This window comes from Panthera leo, chromosome F2 (genome assembly GCF_018350215.1).
Source record: "Panthera leo isolate Ple1 chromosome F2, P.leo_Ple1_pat1.1, whole genome shotgun sequence".
NCBI classification, from domain to species: Eukaryota; Metazoa; Chordata; class Mammalia; order Carnivora; family Felidae; genus Panthera; species Panthera leo.
In genome coordinates, this window is record NC_056695.1 from 41,942,651 (window position 1) to 41,961,640 (window position 18,990).

Sequence of the window (18,990 nt, forward strand, 5' to 3'; positions counted from 1 at the left end):
ACAGAGCATAAATGGGGGAGGGGCAGAGAGAGAGGGAGACACAGAATCGGAAGCAGGCTCCAGGCCCTGAGCCATCAGCCCAGAGCCTGACGCGGGGCTCGAACTCACGGACCGCGAGATCGTGACCTGAGCTGAAGTCGGACGCTCAACCGACTGAGCCACCCAGGCGCCCCTGTAGTTTTATGGTTTTATTAACACAAATACTATGTGTGTATAAGCTTGTCTATCCAATTTCTTTGCTGTGCAGCTTGGTGTTGGGATTGGTGACTCTGGCCAGCTGGGCTGCTCTTTCTAAAATGGATTTGGCGTTCTTGTAAGAGACCTTACGAATAATCTCTGCACAGTAAGATTTGTTGCACATCAGCAGTATGTCAAGCTCCTTGACATTGTGGACTTGGAATTTCCAGAAACAATTAGGCAGCATGTGCTTTGTTTTCTTGTTGCTCCTGGAACCAATGCTGGGCATCAAGATGTAGCCCTTGAGTCTTCTGTGTACCCTATTGTCAATGTCTCTGGATTTGTGCCAGTTGCACTTAATTTCGACCTATTAGTCTGGTGCTGGATGAACTTTTTGGTCCTCTTTTTAACCATGTTGGGCTTTACCAGAGGTCTGAGGGTGGCGGTGGTGATGAGTAGGAGGTGGCTGCCACCTCTGCAGGCATCACTGAAGAGTGTGGAGAGTGATACTTAGAAATCTGTATCTGAACAGTAGCTGTGCTCATTGTTTTTTTTTTTTTTTTTTAATTTAAATTCAGGTTAGTTAACATATAGTGTAGTACTGATTCAGGAGTAGAACCCAGTGATTCATCACTTCCATATAACACCCAATGTTCCCAACAAATGCCCTCCTTTTTTTTTTTTTTTTTTTTTTTGGTGCAAAAAAGGTGATTTTATTAAAGCACGGGGACAGGACACAGGTGCAGGAAGAACTGCACTGGGGTCCTGACGTGTAACTCATTATATACCCTTAGGTTGCCAGGGGGTCAGGGATAGAGTAAGTCTCTAAGGAATTTTGGAAGCAAGGTTTCCAAGACTTTGAGGGGCTAGCTGTTGCTAGGGAAATGCCATTTATTACCATTTAATAAAACTTCAGTCATGAGACCCTTCAGATGTATAGTGGGGGGCCATAAGTTTGGAGTGTGATTGCCTGCATATATTTTGGGGCAGTTGAAATAAAACAAGTTGACTTACAGGGTCCTCGAGGTTGGGATAATGTTAAGCTAAGGTTCTCTTTTGCCCCTAGCAAAGTGTCATTATTGAGGCAGTTGAGCTGAGTTGAGCTCTTTGGACCAACTGTTACTAGTTGAGGGGAGCCTAGAATGCAGGGACCTGAACCCAATTAGAAGGGATAATTGTCCCAAGTGACTGGTAAGAGGTAAGCCAGAGGATAAATGGCATTGTTGTCTTAGGAACAAGGGAGGCCAAATAGGGTACACAGAGAGCAAAAGAGGCCGCTGAGCAATTGCCATAAATGGAGCTATGGGACCTGATATAGTATTGAGGGGCTCTGGCTTCTTGTTTTATTTCTATTTTTTATTAAAAAAATTTTTTTTAAGTTTATTCTGAGAGAGTAAGAGGGTGAGCAGGGGAAGGACAGAGAAGGAGAGAGAATCTCAAGCAGGCTCCACACTGACAGTGCATGGCCCAGTGAGGGGCTCAAACTCACAAACTGCACCATCATGATCTGAGCCAAGATCAAGAGTCAGATGCTTAAGTGACTGAGCCATGCAGACACTGCTCTGGCTCCTTGTTTTAAAGACTAGAGTTAAGGCAGACAATAGCAGAACATGGAACTAATGTTTTGTGGGAATAAACTACAGTAAATGTGAGCTCCTTTTCCTAGATCAAAGTCCATTTGATCCCTTCATTTTATATGCATGTTTTAAATAATTTTAAATAACACATTTGAAACATATAAGCCATTCTTTTGGTCAGTCACAGAAACCAACTTTGTATAAACCCAGATTTTGACTTATTTTTCCTGTCTCAGTGGGCTCTTTACCTGAAGGCTGTGGCAATTCCAGTTCTAGACACAGGTCCTGATCCAGGACAGGCCTTATCAACAGCTGTGATGCCAACGCTTGGCAGGACTTAGAATTAAATTTTCCTTTAAGACTTGGGAACTGGTGGCTCAGTTAACACTGGGAAACAGTGTGGTACAGTAGAAGGGTTCTGAGCTTTGTGTTCAGAGTCCAGCCTCAAGTTTCTACTCTGTCATTTACTAGTTGTAGGTATAGTTGTAGTTGTACTATAGTTGTAGGTAGGTAGGTTGCTTAAATTAAAACTCCTTTCCTTACCTGTGAAATGGAGATTAATCTATACCTTACATGACTTATTTGCAGAACCTGTTTATGAAGTGTACCTAGAGTACAATTTGGGTTTACTGCTCAGAAAATGGTAGCTTCTTTGTAATTAGGACTACTACGGTGTTCCATGTTGCTTCTTGAGTTGCCCTATTGTGAAACACTCCTGGGATTCTCTAGGAATGACCACCAGATACTTGCAACTCAGAGGAATAGCAATTTCTTTCTCCATTCCAATGGGACTGGAGGTTTTGCACTCAGCATTTACTTACTCACTTATTCCACTATGTCTTTCTGTATGGTGGAAGCTGGGAAACCTGGGGTTCTGGATGAGAATCCATTTCCACCAGTTAGACACACTTGTGTGGTATTTGGAGCACTGCTTAACTATCTGTTAGTGAAAAGCAAGGTAGAGTAGATGCTGGCTTTTTTTGTGGCAATGATTCTACCACTTGACCCCTTGGTGAGGGTCGAGGGGTGACTGTAGTGATGATGGCAGTCGGTTTGTACTGATTTCATTGATTGCAGAAGCATTCCAGGGTTTACTCCCTAGTGTCATGGGGGCAAGAGGCTGTTGTGGAGATGGTAGAAGCTTCTTGATTCTACACCTTCTTCGTGAAGGCAGAGGAAGCGACTCCCTTGGCAGGCAAATTTGGCATTGTTGTTTCACAAGTCCTTCTTGGAGTCAGCCTTGAGCCCATTTATCCAGCATTCTAATGATATTCCAATGAGGACTTGATTGTATTGAATCCCTTTTTCCTGAAGATAGCTAGAATGACTTTGGTTTTTTTCAGTTGAATGCTGTCAGATATAATTTCCACTGTCTAATTTTGTTCACGTTCTATTGGTCATATGCTCAGGCTTGTGACTACAGATCCTGGTCTTGTACCTTGCCTTCCACTTTTGAGACTTGTTCTGGGACTAGAGCCTTGACTCAAACCTGTCCTGTAGCCATGCACAGATATTCTGATTGGTACCTGCTGTCCTGAGGGAGCTCTAGCTTTTATTGCTGCTTAAGTTCCCCCACTGGGCTCCACTTGTCTGACTGGACTGCCTAGTACATACTGTTGCTTGGGGTATCTTGAACTTGATACAGCTTTTGAACTCCATGAGTGGACTTCCCAACTGCCTCCCTTAATAGCCATTCATTCTCCCAGCCTGACTCTGGTCTTAAGCTGAGATGATTCTTGTGGTCTGTTCTCTATGGCCATGAATGATCCATGGCACCATGTACCGTTGGCTTGATCACAGATCTCCATTGGGTTAGTTCCATGGCACTCGCCCTTTACCCAGAAGAGTTTAGGGTGAGCCACCAGTATATATTACTAGGTACTCATTTTAGATCACATGCAGAAATAGTAAATCTTATAAACCAAATTGTGCAAAAATATCAAAAAGTCTACTTTTCATATGTTTCCAGTTAGAGAAGATTTAAACTGCCCCTGAAGTAGTTCTCTATTGTGAAGAAATTGAAGGATGCCATTGTTTTTAAAATGTTTCTACTGAAGTCACCATATGTTTCTACCTATGCCATGATTGATAAAAAAGATGATTTTTCCCCCATCTTTAAGAGGATAGGAATAGTTTTTATTTTGGTTGAATTATAAAATTTGTCAGAGTAGTAAGTAGGTTAAACAGTGCTACACAAATTTTCTTATAACCAATGAGAAAATAGATAATTGAAAAGTTTCAGTTTGGGGGTGCCTGGGTGGCTCAGTCAGTTGAGCTTCCGACTTCAGCTTAGGTCATGATCTCACTGTCCATGAGTTCGAGCCCCACGTCGGGCTCTGTGCTGACAGCCTGGAGCCCATTTTGGATTCTGTGTCTCCATCTCTCTTCTAATAAGTACTCCATAGTACAGTAAGATATAAAACAAATTCTTATTTTTTATTTATTTTAATTTTTTTTAATGTTTATTTACTTTTGAGAGAGAGAGAGGGAGAGAGACAGAGCGTGAGCGGGGAAGGGTCAGAGAGAGAGAGGGAGATGCAGAATCCGAAGCAGGCTCCGGGGCTCCGAGCTGTCAGCCCAGAGCCCGACGCGGGGCTTGAACTCACAAGCTGTGAGATCATGACCCGAGCTGAAGTTGGACGCTCAACCAACTGAGCCACCCAGGTGCCCCAACAAATTCTTATTTTAAATAAGAGCTTTATCCCCTAGCTAAAATTTGTATTTGAGAGACTGAATGTACACATGGACAATGGTCAGACTATATATACAAATAGAACTTTGACCCACAACCTGCAGCAACCTGCCTAGGAAACTCATTTCTTTCTTTCTTTCTTTTCCTCCTTTTTTAAATTAATAGCCAGCCTAGGAAGCCAGAATGTTATCAAATCAGATTTGGAGGAGGTCAGACAGCTATTTTTAGTAATAATCCAGGCAGCCAAACAATAACCTCTGTAACACTTGGCCCCAAAGTAATCAGGACTTGATTAATAACTGACAGCTTCCCTAATCTTTGCCCCTGCTTCCAACTTAGGAGCAATTGGAGAAAGCCAAATGTGCCCCCTAATCAGTCACATATCATGCCCCCCTTCTAGTTACCCCACCACCTCCGATCAGGGCATACCTAAATCATTCCCTTTGCTCCATTATGAAATATCCCATTCCTCTGCTTGCCTTGAGTCTTTGACAAAACTGTAGTATGGTGACTGACTTTCTTGCTATAGCAAGCTCTGAATAAATAGCCTGCACCTGTTCTCATTTGGTTGGTCTTGCTTTATTTCCTCATATCAATAGTGTCTAGGGAATCTTATAAAGTTGTTTCTTTTTTCCCTCTTGCCTTGAGTATGCTGATATTCTCAAAGTCCTGAGTCATTAATTTAAGGTTTCTTGATCTCTCAACTTTCCTGTTAGTAGAAATCTGTGTCTTCTGATTTGAACTTTAATTAAGGCTGAATTTGAAAATTTGGCTTATAATTTAAAATTCAACATTCTCTATCCATAATGAAATAGTTTGTCTATGGTTCTAGATTGCATTATAACTAATATTTTTTTTTTACCAAAGATTGTTAAATTTGGAACCCATTCTGAATGTTAACTAGAATACACCCATTAATTTAGTTTTATGTGTATGCTTATGTTTCTCCTCTGAGAAATGCAAATAATTAAGCAGGTGTCGACAAACTACAGTGCCTCATTTTTCCTTAAGTGTTTCCTGGCCTTCTAACATCTTCTCCTTATTAGTATTCTCATCTTATTACAATCTTTATTTCTTTTTATTCTCTCTTCTTCCCTCGCATTATAGTAAGTCATTGTTTTTCAAAGTGTGGTCCTCAAGCCACCTATATTACCCAAGAATCATGTCAAAATGCAGATTCTTGGGCCTCAGTTAATATCTACTGAAGCAGACTGTAGAGTGGGTTTCAGGAATTTGCATCTCAAACATGTCCCTCAGATGATTTCTGTATACATCACATTCATTTTAATCTTTGCATCTGTCTATATATGTTTACCTATGTATCTGTATACAGACTCCAATTTAGGAATCACTGGTCTATGTGACAGGCACTTGACAGGCATTATAATTTATCGCCATTTTCAAGATTAAAGAGAATTTCTACTTTATTATTAAGGGGGACTGTGGCTCAAGATAGTGACTTGTCCATGCTCACAGCTAGGAAATTATAGAACTGGGAGTACAAGCCAGATTTCCAACCCAGAAATAATCCTTTATGTCAAAGAAAAAATCTTTACCTTTTCTATGGGGACTAACCTTAATGCCTTACTGAGTCACTCATCCAATTCAGCTGCCAGAGTCTCTTTGGTAGCTGGATATAGACCTAGGCTAAGTTGTGAGATATGTTTTTGTCAGTGAAACTTAATCATCATCCCATTTATAAGATAAAGCAACATCTCAGTGGGGAACCTTGAGCAAAGGTGTAAATGATGAATTGCACCCAGGGCAGTTGTGGACGATTGGCTTAGAGCAGCAAGCAATATAGTTTCAGCAACGAATCCTGTGATTGTTGAGATTGGGACTAAACTTGAACTACGGGGATCTAAGTTCATTTTCTTTTGGCAAAACATCTTTAAGGGAAAGTCTTAAAAAGGCTTATAAAAACTTAAAAGGCCCTTGGACATCAAATGGCTCTTACAAATTAATCAGAAACATACGGATTAGATTTCTCATAAAATACATTTAAGTTTAAAATTATGGGAAAAAGCATCAGGCAAAATGTCTTTTAGGTTTGTCCAAACCAAACCCTAAATGCTTGGGAAAAGTTGTAAATACTTTAACAAAAGCAGGATGACACTGAGTACATATGTGGCATCTTTAGGTGACACAGGAAAACAGAATCCCTTTCTATAGTGGGGTGGGGCCTGAACTCACATGGAAATGTAGATAGCAGCTCTAGCAGGTTTTGGTGATGCTAGGTAGTGGGATAAAGGTTTCAAGAGGAGACAGGAAGGGAGGAGGAGAGTTTGGAGTATGAGGAGATGGGCTTTCACTCTTTCTAGGGAGGCTGGCATTCTTTTTCTCCCTCAGTGCTGGCTCATTCCCACCCTTTGCGAGTCTTCTAGGAGCAACCTGGGTGTAAAGGAGTGGTATATGGCCAGGTGGCAGAAAAATCTACATTTAATCCTAGCTCTGTCTTTTCCTAGCTGGCTGATGATCTAAGGCACTACCATCTAAGACAGAGGGATGACTACTGTAATCCATGAGGCTCACTAAGCCTCCATTTCCCATCCATTAAATAGGAGGTAGTACAGTCTTTGGCTGTAGTGTTGTAAAGGTTTGGGTGAGATGATTGTTTAATTCATTGAAGCACTAATTCATGGCACCTTCTAAGGTTATTCTTCGATATAATCTTAATGTACTTGTTCTGAGATTTCTAAGGAAAAGGGAGACTTGCTACACAGAATGCATCAAGATTGAGGAATGGAGAAGGGTCTGGGGGAAAGAAGGGTTTTCCTTGCGTCCAGGTGGAAGAGAAATTTTAGCACTGAATTTATTATTTTTTAATGTTTATTTATTTTTGACAGAGAGAGACAGAGAGGGAGAGAGACAGTGTGAGTGAGGGAGGGGAAGATAGAGAGAGGGAGACACAGAATCCAAAACAGGCTTCAGGCTCTGAGCTGTCAGCACAGAGACTGATGTGGGGCTTGAACGCAGGGACTGTGAGATAGTGTCCTGAGCCAAAGTTGGATGCTTAATGGACTGAGCCACCCAGGTGCCCCAGCACTGAATTCAGAACTAAATGTGGAAATGAGTGTTCCCTTGTATGGAGGGGTGAATGTGATCTATTAGTTCTTCCTTTGGATGCAGACAGCTTTTGAGTCTTAAAAAAAATAAGTATCAGTATGGATGCACAAGTGGTTAGTCTTCTAAATTTGTATTCTGTTTTGGAAATGATCTAGTTTTTTAATAATATATATTTTTGTATGAACTATTGTTCCAAAGAATTTTGAGGCTGCAAAAATCTTTCCATGGACATGGTACCTTTCCAAAACCAAAAGGAAAGGTTATTGTAAATGAATAATTCGAGTGTTATGAAAATCCTCAATCCAGTTTGATCAGTTTCTTCCCTCCTCTCTGATCTAGGCTTCTGTGTAGAGAGCGTGGCCTCCATAAGGGTAACTCAACTTTTTGTAAAGCTGACTAGGTCTTTGGAAGTGACCCAACTTTTCTCCCTCCTCCAACCCAAACTCACAGCTTACTCAAAGCTCGGGGAGAGGGAGTACCTGACTAAATTTGTCTATTTTTGGAATCCACCCACAAAAATGATTTCTTTTAAAATGTTTTGGTTACTGTCTTCCAGTTTAAAAAATAGCTTGAATTAAAATGCATAGACACAGCCATCATATAGTTGAATATAAACTCTGGACGTTTTATAAAATGTTAGATACTTTTAGAAATATGTAAGCATCTAGGTATGTTAATAACTTGTTCTTAGATCCTTTACATTTATTTTTGTGTTTGTATTTGTCACCTTGTAGACCATGGATCAAACAAAACACACCTGTCAAGTTGGAAAATGAATGTGAATCTCCTAATTGGTTGCATAATCATTTTTTCATCTGCGTGACTACATACATATTTAATTATAGATTTTTGAATGGGAGCTCAAATGCAACAATTTAACATTACCATGAGAATTCAATTTATTTTCTTAAATTTATGTTTATGTTTTTGCTTATGCATTATGGTTGTTACACATTTTAGGGGTATGTGTACAATGGAAAACACCCATTTACTGCTGAGAACCTCTTGTTAAAACTGGGTTGTGTAAACTCAGACCAGTGTGTTACATAATAAGACAATTTACAATCATCATGATAACAGAGGCTGTTTTCTGGAAAGAAAAGATAACAATATCTGTAAAACTGCACCTGCAAGGAGGCTATAATTTCTGTGTGGCTGTGACAGACAATGTGAATCATGGATTATTACCATTTTTTTTAAGGGCTCCATGCATTTCCCATTATTTATTATAGCTCCTATAGGACCTGCTCCAGTATACTCCCATGGATTGAGATATATATTCAGACACACAGATGTATATATAGTTATATACTTCTATACATATATTACATGCACACATTACACTTGTAATTTATAGCAAAGAAAATAAATAAGCTCAGTGGTTAAAATCTTGCAAAACACCCAAACTCAGACAAAAGGAACCTTTACATCTGCCTGTTAGGCTTAACTCGAAGGATTCTCAAAGCTGCTGACCAGATTTTCAAGGAGAAAGCTCAATCTCGTTAATGAACCATAGCCAAAGGCCAGGGTTCCCTCTGGTGTACATGTAGCCAGTGGCTTCATTTGTCACTTGGCTTTGGGCTCTGCTGAGCTGCATCCAACCCCAAGTGCCCATGGATATGAGTGATTCCAGCAAAACCCAATGGAGTTCTTTTTTTTTTTTTCCCTCCACTTTTCCTGTTGTCATCACGCTGTTTAGCAGCCCCATTGTCTTGGTGCCAAATGATTCCCTGCTGCAAATGAATCACTTCTGTGAAATACTTATAGGATAATCAATTAGATATTTAATAATTCTACATGGCAACAGGGAAAAACAAAGTGTCAAGTTTGATAGGTTTACTTTTTCTTTCTTGATTACCTTGACCATTCTCAAACATTTCTAGTCCTACACTTTCTGTATTGATTACTTACTGCCACAGTAATGCTGAGTAACAACTATGCAACCTCAGCAACACAACTAGCATTTATTCCTCATTCTGGAGTCAGCTGGGGATTAGCTAGAGGGTCTTGCTGATCTTGGCAGGGCTTGCTTACTCATCTGGGGGGTATTGGGCTGTTGAATGGTCTAAGATGGCCTCAGCTGGGGCAACTGACCTTTTGCTAGGTGTCTTCATCTTCTGGCAGTTGAGTCCAATCATGTTCTTATGGTGTTGGCAAGGTGTGAGAAAGAGGTTAAGCTCAACTGTGAAGCACTTTTCAAATCTTCTTGTGTCAGAATTGCTAACATCTCATTGGCCAAAGCAAACCATGTGGATGAGCCTAGGGTCAGACTGGTGGACATTGCCAAATTACATGGCAAAGAGCACAGATCTAGAAAAAGGTGAAGAGTTAGGACCATGCTTTTGATGTATTATACCCTTCCTCCCATAGAACTACTTCTCAGGAAAGGATTCAAGTAATATTTCTAGTGAGCTGCATTGACTGTTTTGTGCAAAGATAATGCATTGCCAACACCATGGCTGCTTTTATAACATAAAAATATAGAAGAAAAGGAATGAGGCTCTGTGGTGGGTTAAAGATGTCCACTAATTCTTAGACTCTTCCTCTCAGGGAGTGACAATTTCTCTATCCCTTTCAACTTGGGCTGGACCGGTGGCTATTTAATAGAACACAGTGGAAGTGGCCCATTGTCTTCTTCTGGGCCCAGCCCTAGAGGAGATGGGCAGCTTCCATATCCCCCCTCTTGGAATATTCATTCTTGTCATATCCTCATTCAGAACACAGTTGTGGTGAGATAAAAACCCAAGCCACATGGAGAGGCTATATGTGGGCTCTCTGGTCAAAAGTTAGCCTCAGCTGCCAGCCTTGTGATGTCAATGGTTCAGCCTAGTTTGGCTCCAGATGACTATAGTCCCAGCCAATGTGAAGAACATGCCTGCTTTGGCTAGCTTGGCCAAGAATGTGACAGATAATAAAACAATTATTGTTTATTTAAGTTGCTAATATTTGGGCTGGTTTGTTATACAGCTATAGATAACTCAAACAAGTTTATGAGCCAGTTTCCAGGCATTAGATCAGGGTGAAAGAGGTATTTTTGATGTAGGAGTTTTTCTAGGGACTTTAAAAAGGCAGGGACCTATTTTTACTTAAACTTAGAGCCAACTTCATAAATAGTTCTCTGGAAAAGTAAATGCAGTTTATCAAGGGTGCTGACTTGTAAGTAGAAAAGCATAAATCTTAGACCTTGGCCATTGTAGGTTTTGCCATATCATCACCTTGGACTCCGTTGTTGGCTGTAGAGAGTTCAACAGAGAGCTCTTTGAGCAAGAGGAGCTACCTTGTCTCTTATCACTTCCTAATGCATGCATGTGCTTACGTGTGTGTTTGTGTGTGTGTACTGCCAATTTCATTCTTCAGTGCCACCCAGCATGATTCAGGGCTTGTGTTTCACCCATTCATTGATAAATACCTATCTCTGCCTTGACATTGTATTTAATTTTGAAAGAGATTTGCTCTTGTGGCTGGCAAATCCCATCGTGTCTTCTCAGGACAAATAGCATCTCTATTTGAATTGCCACCTGCTATGAGTCCTCCAGACTTTTGCTTCTTCCTTATTGCAGGTGGTCTGAAGCTGCCTGTACCATCATTTAACTCAGATGATTCTCCATTTATCTGCAAATTCCTATCTGGTCACTTTTTTCTTTTAGTACCTCCGACCTTGATTGAGGTATAATTGACAAAACTGTATATAAAGTATACAGTGTAATGATTTGATGTGTACATTGTGAAATATTTGTCATAATCAAGTTAATGAACACATCTACCTCCTCACATAACCACCCCTTTGTGTGTGTGTGTTGAAAACATTTAAGATCTATACTCTCAGCAAATTTTAAGTATATAATACAGTATTAAGTATAATCACATGCTGTGTATTAGATCCTTGGAACCTGCTCATTTTAAGTGAAAGTTTGTATCTTTTGACCTACTTCTCCCCATTTCTTCCACCTCTCAGCTCCTGGCAACCATCATTCTATTCTGCTTCTAGGAGTTAAACTTTTTTTTTTTTTTTTTTTTTTTTTTTTTTTTTTTAAGGTTCCACAAATAGATGATACCATACAGTATTTTTCTTTCTCTTTCTGGCTTATTACACTTAACAGAATGCCCTTCAGATTCATCTACATTGTTGCAAATGGCAGGATTTTCTTTTATTTTTATGGCCGAATAATATTCCATTGTGTGTATTTGTATGTGTACATATATATACATACCACATCTTCTTTATCCATTCATCTGTTGATGGATACTTGAACTGCTTCCATAGTTTGGCTTTGTAAATAAGTAATGCTGCAGTAAACATAGGGGTGCATATGTCCCTTCAAATTAGTGTTTTTGTATTCTTTGGGTAAATATCCAGTATTGCAATTATTGGATCATATGGTAGTTCTATTTTTAATTTTTCTTTTCTTTTTCTTTCTTTTTTTTTGAGAGAGACTGCATGTGTGCACAATCAGGGGAGTGGCAGAGAGGGGAGTGAGAGAGAGAATCTTAAGCAGGCTCCACATGCAGTCGTTTAACTGATTGAGCCACCTGGGTGCCCCCGATTTTTTTATTAAGAAACCTCTATTCTGTCTTCCACAGTGACTATTCACTTTACATTCTCACTAACAATATACAAAGGTTCCTTTTTCTGTCATTGCCAACACCTGTTAGCTCTTCTTGATAATAGCCATGCTAACAAGTATGAGGTGATATCTGTGACTCTTAAACAGATAAGCCACCAAAGAACCAGGGGCAAACTGCAAGCCTGGTACAGTGAAGATAGCTCTGGACTCAGGCTTAAAAGATTTATTACCACCTAACTGTGTGATGTCTGTGAGTCTCTTAAGCTTCCCTGGGTCTCCAGTTCCTTATTGTAAAGTGGGGGCTCATTAGAGACGACAGTCCTGTAAAGCCCCTCATAGCCCTATAATTCTTATATTTTATGGAGCACCTGGACACACTAACATTGACTTTTGGAAACTCCTGAGTGTTCTTTCCATAATGTAGGCAGTGTGGGTTGTCCTAAGGAACATGTCCCTTAGGAAAGAGGATGACTATCATGCTTCAGATCCTTATGTCCTGGCTCTCCTTGTTTACCTGCATGTTGAAAATGGGATCCATGGTCTTAACAGTTCTTTGATGTACTGCCAGTATTTGCTGGAGCAAACCAAAGGGAGGATTCAGGCTAGAGTAAAGAGGAACAGCTGACAAAAAAATAAGTCCTTTCACTTCCATGCTTTGAAAACCTAGTTCTTTTCTTCATGGTGGAGAGGAGGTCTTAAGATCTCTCCTGGGTATGGAGGGCTGAGTCCCCATCCCACCCACTCTCTCACCACATATACTTCAGCATTTTATGAGCTGTTGGGAATAGCTCCTAACTCCTAGGGTAGCTCTGGGATTAGCACATCCTGGCCTGGATTCATTCCCTCAGGAGATAGGGGGCTAGACTTTGGGGTACATGCTAAGGGAAGCATACCATATGGTCAGATGAAGACCATATTGGCACCTGTTTCTGTGACAAAGCTCTGGGGTGATTAATGGTGCACTAAAATGATGAGCACTACATTAGAAACTTGGAAAGGTATATTCACACACTCATGGCAAACACGGCAGTGATTTGGATGTATCCAACCACTTTTCAAGTGCTAGGAGGTCAGCAAAAACATAAAGCTTGTTTTGGTCAGAATTTTTTTCCTCATAATTTTTAAACTCATGTACATTTTAATGGACATTTAATCATATGTTTCAGATTTATTTACACTAAAATCATCAAAATGTTTTGCAAGAGTGATTCAAGGTCCAAGAAGCCTTTTTGAGTTTTTTAAAGGTTTTTTAAAGACTTTTTTTTCTTTAAATTTTTTTTTATGTTTATTCATTTTTGAAAGAGAGAGACAGAGCACAAGCAGGGGTGGGGCGGAGAGAGAGCGGAGGACACAGAATCTGAAGTAGGCTCCAGTCTCTGAGCTGTCAGCACAGAACCCGACCCGGGGCTCGACCTCACAAACCGCGAGATCATGACCTGAGCCGAAGTTGGATGCTCAACCGACTGAGCCCCCTAGGTGACCCTCTTTTTTTCTTATAAATAGGAAGCCATGTATCACTGGGAACAAACAAACTTGAACCCCAAAAGGTTCAAGTTTGATCTGAAACTTACAAGTCCTGAAGAATATTCTGTTGTGAAATTGATTCCCTCATAGCTATTCCTTAGAAATTTATGGGGAAACAGCTGAGCATTTCAGCAGAATACTATCTTATTTTCTAAAATTAGTGAGTATCCTGAAATGTATCCTACAAATTAGCAATGTTATAGCTAGTTTCCCCCTTTTTATAGCATTACTTGCTTTCGATACATTTTTCAATGCTTATTTTTTCTGCATTGGGTGAAGCATGAAACCAGATCATAAGCAGAGATTTTATGTCAAGGAAGTTTCTCCATGTCCAGTTCTCTGAAATACATGATATAAATTGCTCTTATGTGAGCCTGTCATTTTCTTTCCTGAAGTTTGTGGTGTATGTGTGTGTATTGGTGTTTTGATAGAAGAATAAGCCTTCCTAAGCTTTATATGCTTTGCACTGTGAATCTACTATAATTTTAAATATGGCTGTTCAAGGTAAGATTAGTTTTAAAACTAATCTTAATATGAAAGCAATTCATATTAAGTTTACTTAATTCATTTGGTGTTTACTCACTACCCACATGTAATGAATTGGATGGGTCTGAAAACTGTTTTCAACAATCTTAAACGTTAATTCTTGTTTTAGCATTAACATCTTATTATAGATAAAAAAAAGTCTGTAAGTGGCAGAAACACCTTTTGGAGAAATGAATAGGTTAAAAAAATGAACCACTAAAATTTATCAATTCCATAATCACAGCCAATGAAGTGACTGACTAGAAACTTCCCCAGGTTCACATCCTTTCCAGCTGTTCAGAGGAACTCTATCAGATCTGCCTGGGAGAGCAATAAAGAGACTTGGTGGCAAAACACAACACAAATAATTGCTCATCCTGTGTGAAATGCCTTCCATCCGCTTTGGGGAAAACCTCCTTGCAGCAGGAAGAAGCCAGGTAGCACGGAATAAAAGGATACGTGGTTTCTGCCAAGCAAGTACCCAAGAGCCAGCTGGCTAAGAAGGACTTGTGGGCGGAGACCCAGATTTGAAGAGCAAAAGCCACAGGAAAAACAAGGATTGCACCAGCTTCAGAAACAAGCACTTAATGGCCTCATCGAAGACGTTGGGGAGGGAGGGGGTGGAATTCACATAAACAAAGATAAACAAACTTAAAAACATGCTTTATAGGCCTGGTGTAGTGTGTTAGCTGTTAGGGGCCTCTGCAAGTGCCCAAGGATGTGTCATTGTGGGTGGTTATGGCTCTTGGAAAAATGTAGAACTGTGCTGGTCTTCGCTGGGGTGGTGCAGGTAAATTGCTGCACTTTTATGTGGAGGTTGAAATCTTTTTATGATTCACTTGCAAACTGGGTCACGCCCTGCCGTCCAAATGCTGGTCACATTCATCTTCATTCTGAATTTGAATACATCTACATTATCGGTGTTGCAGTTTAATAATTCTGTAACACCTCTTTTGTGAAGAATTCAGAGAACACATTGCATGTAGTTACAAATGATGTCAAAGCAGAAACCCTCAAAAAGTACGACCCACTTGTCCGTGCATATATATGTGAAACTCCCCTTTAAATGTTCATGTTACTTTTTTTTAATTTAAAGTGAAAATATTTTGATAAATGACATGGATTCCATGTGAGAAGAGGGCTTATAGACAGGTTTGTAGGTAAGTGAGAGTCTTCTTGGCAAAATTTCCAGTTTAGAGTTTTTGACGTACAAGTTCTTATTTAGATTTAGTTTAGGCTTATTATAGTAAAGCAAAAAAATCAAAATTCTTTTTTTTTTTATTTGAGAAACAAATATCTCCAAGTTTCTTCCCTTCTCCTCACAATCTAAACAAAATTCAAATACCCATTACAACTTTGTTTCATCTTTAGAGGCCTTTACTCAAAGAAGCCAAAGAATTTAGACTTCTCTGCTCCATCCCCTGGAATACATTTGGCTTTGTTCTTTGCAGTATAGGCAATTGCTGTTAAATAGACTTTAGGTTTAACATGTAATTAATAGTTTGGCATTTCCCAAGGGCTTTCCTTGGGACCCTTTCTGTATCTGTTTTGTATTACAGGGCTCCCTTGCTAAATATTTCCAGATCATATAGATTTAGATAAGACAAGTTCCAGAACTTAAAGTATTTTTTATTTTGACATTTACAGTATTTATTAGTGTAATGAAAATAATACTTTGACAAGTCCCCAAGTAATAAATGGCAATATTCTCAACCTCTGAGAAGTTTAGAGTAACTTTCAGTGGCTAGTGACCACCTGATATCCAACTGTTCTCTTTTCAGAGGTGTTAGCAAATTTAATGTTCCTTGGGATTGGTCCTTTTAGCATGCTTTCTGATGCTGGTAATTGTGTTTCTTCCCAGTCCCTCTGGGTGGTCAGTGGGGCTGACATACCTTGTTCCTTCATCTAGGAGAATTAGAGTTAAGAAAGGATGGAACTACAGCTTTGGGCAAATCACATCCTTGTGCCTGGGCTGAGTCTGGGGAATGCTGGGAGTCTTGATGTATTGGGGAAGCAGCCATTACCCCCAAACCAGAGTGTGTTAATCAGAGGGCAGTGTGGGTCATCCTGAGTATCAGGAGGCCTAACTGAACTGGAACATAATTTCAAGTCCATCTGGGAACTAATAATGGTTCCCTTGGATGTTTTCCAGAAGTCTTCAGTGAGGTGAGTTGGGTGGCCTTTATTCATTCTCCCTCCTACAGATTGTTGCTTTCTTATGGAATTCACCTCATTTTGCCTTATAGGAACTTGAATATGTTTATGCTGTACTAGGGAAGGGATATATTTTCTCATTGTTCAATCTCTCCAGCTCTTAGCATTCTGCTTTGCATGAAGATTTTTCAAATTGTAATGAAGCTCCAAATCTCTTAGAACTCTGTACTACTTGTAGTTAACATCATGCTAGCTGCTTGTGGCAAATAAACCACCAAATTTCAGTGGCTTCACCTAAAAGTTGACTTCTCATTCATGTAATGGTCCATTGTGCATGTTCCTGGTCAGTGGCCACTTCACACAGTGATTCAGGAACCCAGGCTCCTTTTCTCTTGTGGCTCTGCCTCTTCTAGGCCTTATAATCCTCTACATCCAGCCAGAGATAGGGGAAGAGTAAGTGGAAAAGGGACATCAGCATCTTAATCACCTTGCCCGGAAGTGACAGGCATTATTTGCACTCATGTTCTGTTGGGGAGAACAAGTCACATGGCCCCACTAGCTGCAAGTAGTTCCTGGTAGGCTGCTGCTTCTGAGTGGAGAAAGGGAAGCTATAGAAGAAAGAGCACATTTTTGAAGACCAGCTGTCTCCGTCCTCTCTCCCATGAAGTGTACAGCTTGAAGAATGACAGAGTTGTTCAACATAGGATCTGAGAGGACTTTAGAGCCATTATATCCCCTTTCTCCATTTTACAGCTGAGGAGACATGGATGTTAAGTGGTAATGAGAATGTTCCAAGTCCACACAGCTAGTTAATGGCAGAATAGGGGCTAGAAATTGGGTTTTCTGACTGTCAGTTACTTTTGTAGCACTCTGATTGAAGTGCTTATGATTTTTGCACAGCTTAGGTATATATCAGGTGACTGAGAACAGGGGACGGGGAGTCTTTTTTGTGGAAAGTTCAGTTGGAGTTGTGGTGTCAGGTTTCCTTTTGGGGTATTTAACCCCACTTCTACTTTCCCCTTCTAGCCTTTCATCTCTGGCATACACAAGTGAAGTGATTCCCATACTAGAAGGTAAGTCTTGGTATGATTTAAAAGAACCTCTATTCAAAACCTTCTAGTGCTCAACATAAATCTTCTTTTGAGATTTTTTTTAAAGGTTTCTAGAAGGTTCTTGTTAAAGTATACTTGTAGACATCACTCAGGTAATATATAAGCATCCAAGAATCTCTCTTTACTGATTGGTTTGTCAGCATGTTGAACAGTGGTGAGCAGGGACTTGAGGGAACAAGAGAGGGCGGGTAAGTTTTGAGAAGGAAGAGGAGACTGAGAAGGTTTGGAGGGTGGGATATTTTGGGCAGGGGAGACAGGAATGATGGGAAAACTTTGGTAAAGGTTTGAATGAATGGCCTGGAAGGTGGAGGAGCACTCAAGACACGTTTCTTCTCTCCCCTTGTGGGTGATACCACTGGGGCTGACCATTGTCTTGTGGCAAAGAGTCTAGGGTTCTAGACCTGGTTCTATACTCGATCCTTGAATACCATTGGGGCAGAGACTTAACCTTTCTGGGCTTCAGTTTCTCTGCTTTTAAAAGAGCAGGGTGTGTTAGACCAGTAGTTTTCTAACTATGTTATCTGGAGACTTGGGGTCTGGTGGATGTGCTTCAAGGGCATCACTGCAGGAATGGCTGTGAATAGCAAGTGGTTTGTTGTGCCTTGCCACCCCCACTTAAATTAGCTCTGCTCTGCTTTATATTGAATTTCTTTAATTCTTTATTTAAGAGAGCATGTGTGAGCAAGCAGGGGGTGGGAGGAGAGGGAGAGAGCATCTTCAGGCTCCATGGTCAGCATGGAGTCTGATGCGCGGCTCAATACCACAACCCTTGGATAATGACCTGAGCCCAAATCAAGAGTCAGACACTCAACTGACTGAGCCATCCAGGCACCCCTTGTATTGAATTTCTGTAGAAACTTTTTGTTTGAAGAATGGCTTCTGTGTGTAAAAGAGAATTTGGAAAGTATTCAGCCTAGACAGTTCTTTAGTTTTCTTCTAGTTATAACATTTGGGAATCTGATCAGTACCCAATGTCTTCAAATCTTGGAGGCTATATACTGGCCAGATCTTGGGCTTCCATGTTCCCTGTCCTCAGGAGGCTGTAAATAAAACTGACAACTATAGGGATTTGGACAACTATTGAATGGAACACACTGTCAAATGCACAATAAGGAAGACTCCTTTACTAAGTTCTACTAAGTGCCTGGCTCTGTTTTAGGCATTTTATGTAATTGAATATTTAAATCTCAATTCAGTTAGGTAGATACTGTTATTACCATTGTATTAAAAATTTTAAATGTTTCATTTTTGAGTTAGTGCACATGGGAGGGACAGAGAGAGAGGGGGACAGAAGATCTGAAGTGGGCTCTGTGCTGACAGCAGAGAGCCCACCCATGAACCGTGAGATCATGACCTGAGCCAAAGTTGGATGCTCAACCAACTGAGCCACCCAGGCATCTGCTATTACCATATTAAAAATGAGGAAATTAAGGCTCAGAGAAGACAACTCAGCTCTCAAGAAACAGGGTCAGAATCCAAAATTGGCTCTGACTCCAGGGTCCTTGCTCTTGGTTCTCCCTCTGAGTGGCTCTTGGCTCTGTTTGTGGGCTTTCTCACCCCCCATTCATCCCCAGATGGCTCTTCCATAGTGGAGAGAC

The 18,990-nt window shown here is 40.4% G+C and overlaps 1 protein-coding gene across 1 annotated transcript in view; it reads right to left on the reverse strand.

The window, feature by feature from the left end:
- Positions 1-223: 223 nt before the first annotated feature.
- The window catches only part of LOC122210591 (60S ribosomal protein L32-like), a 29,074-nt gene continuing 10,307 nt past the window's right edge, over positions 224-18,990 (reverse strand). Inside the window, 2 exon segments of the mRNA XM_042923355.1 lie at positions 224-543; positions 546-664. Of these exon segments, the coding sequence (XP_042779289.1) occupies positions 224-543; positions 546-664 (439 nt within the window).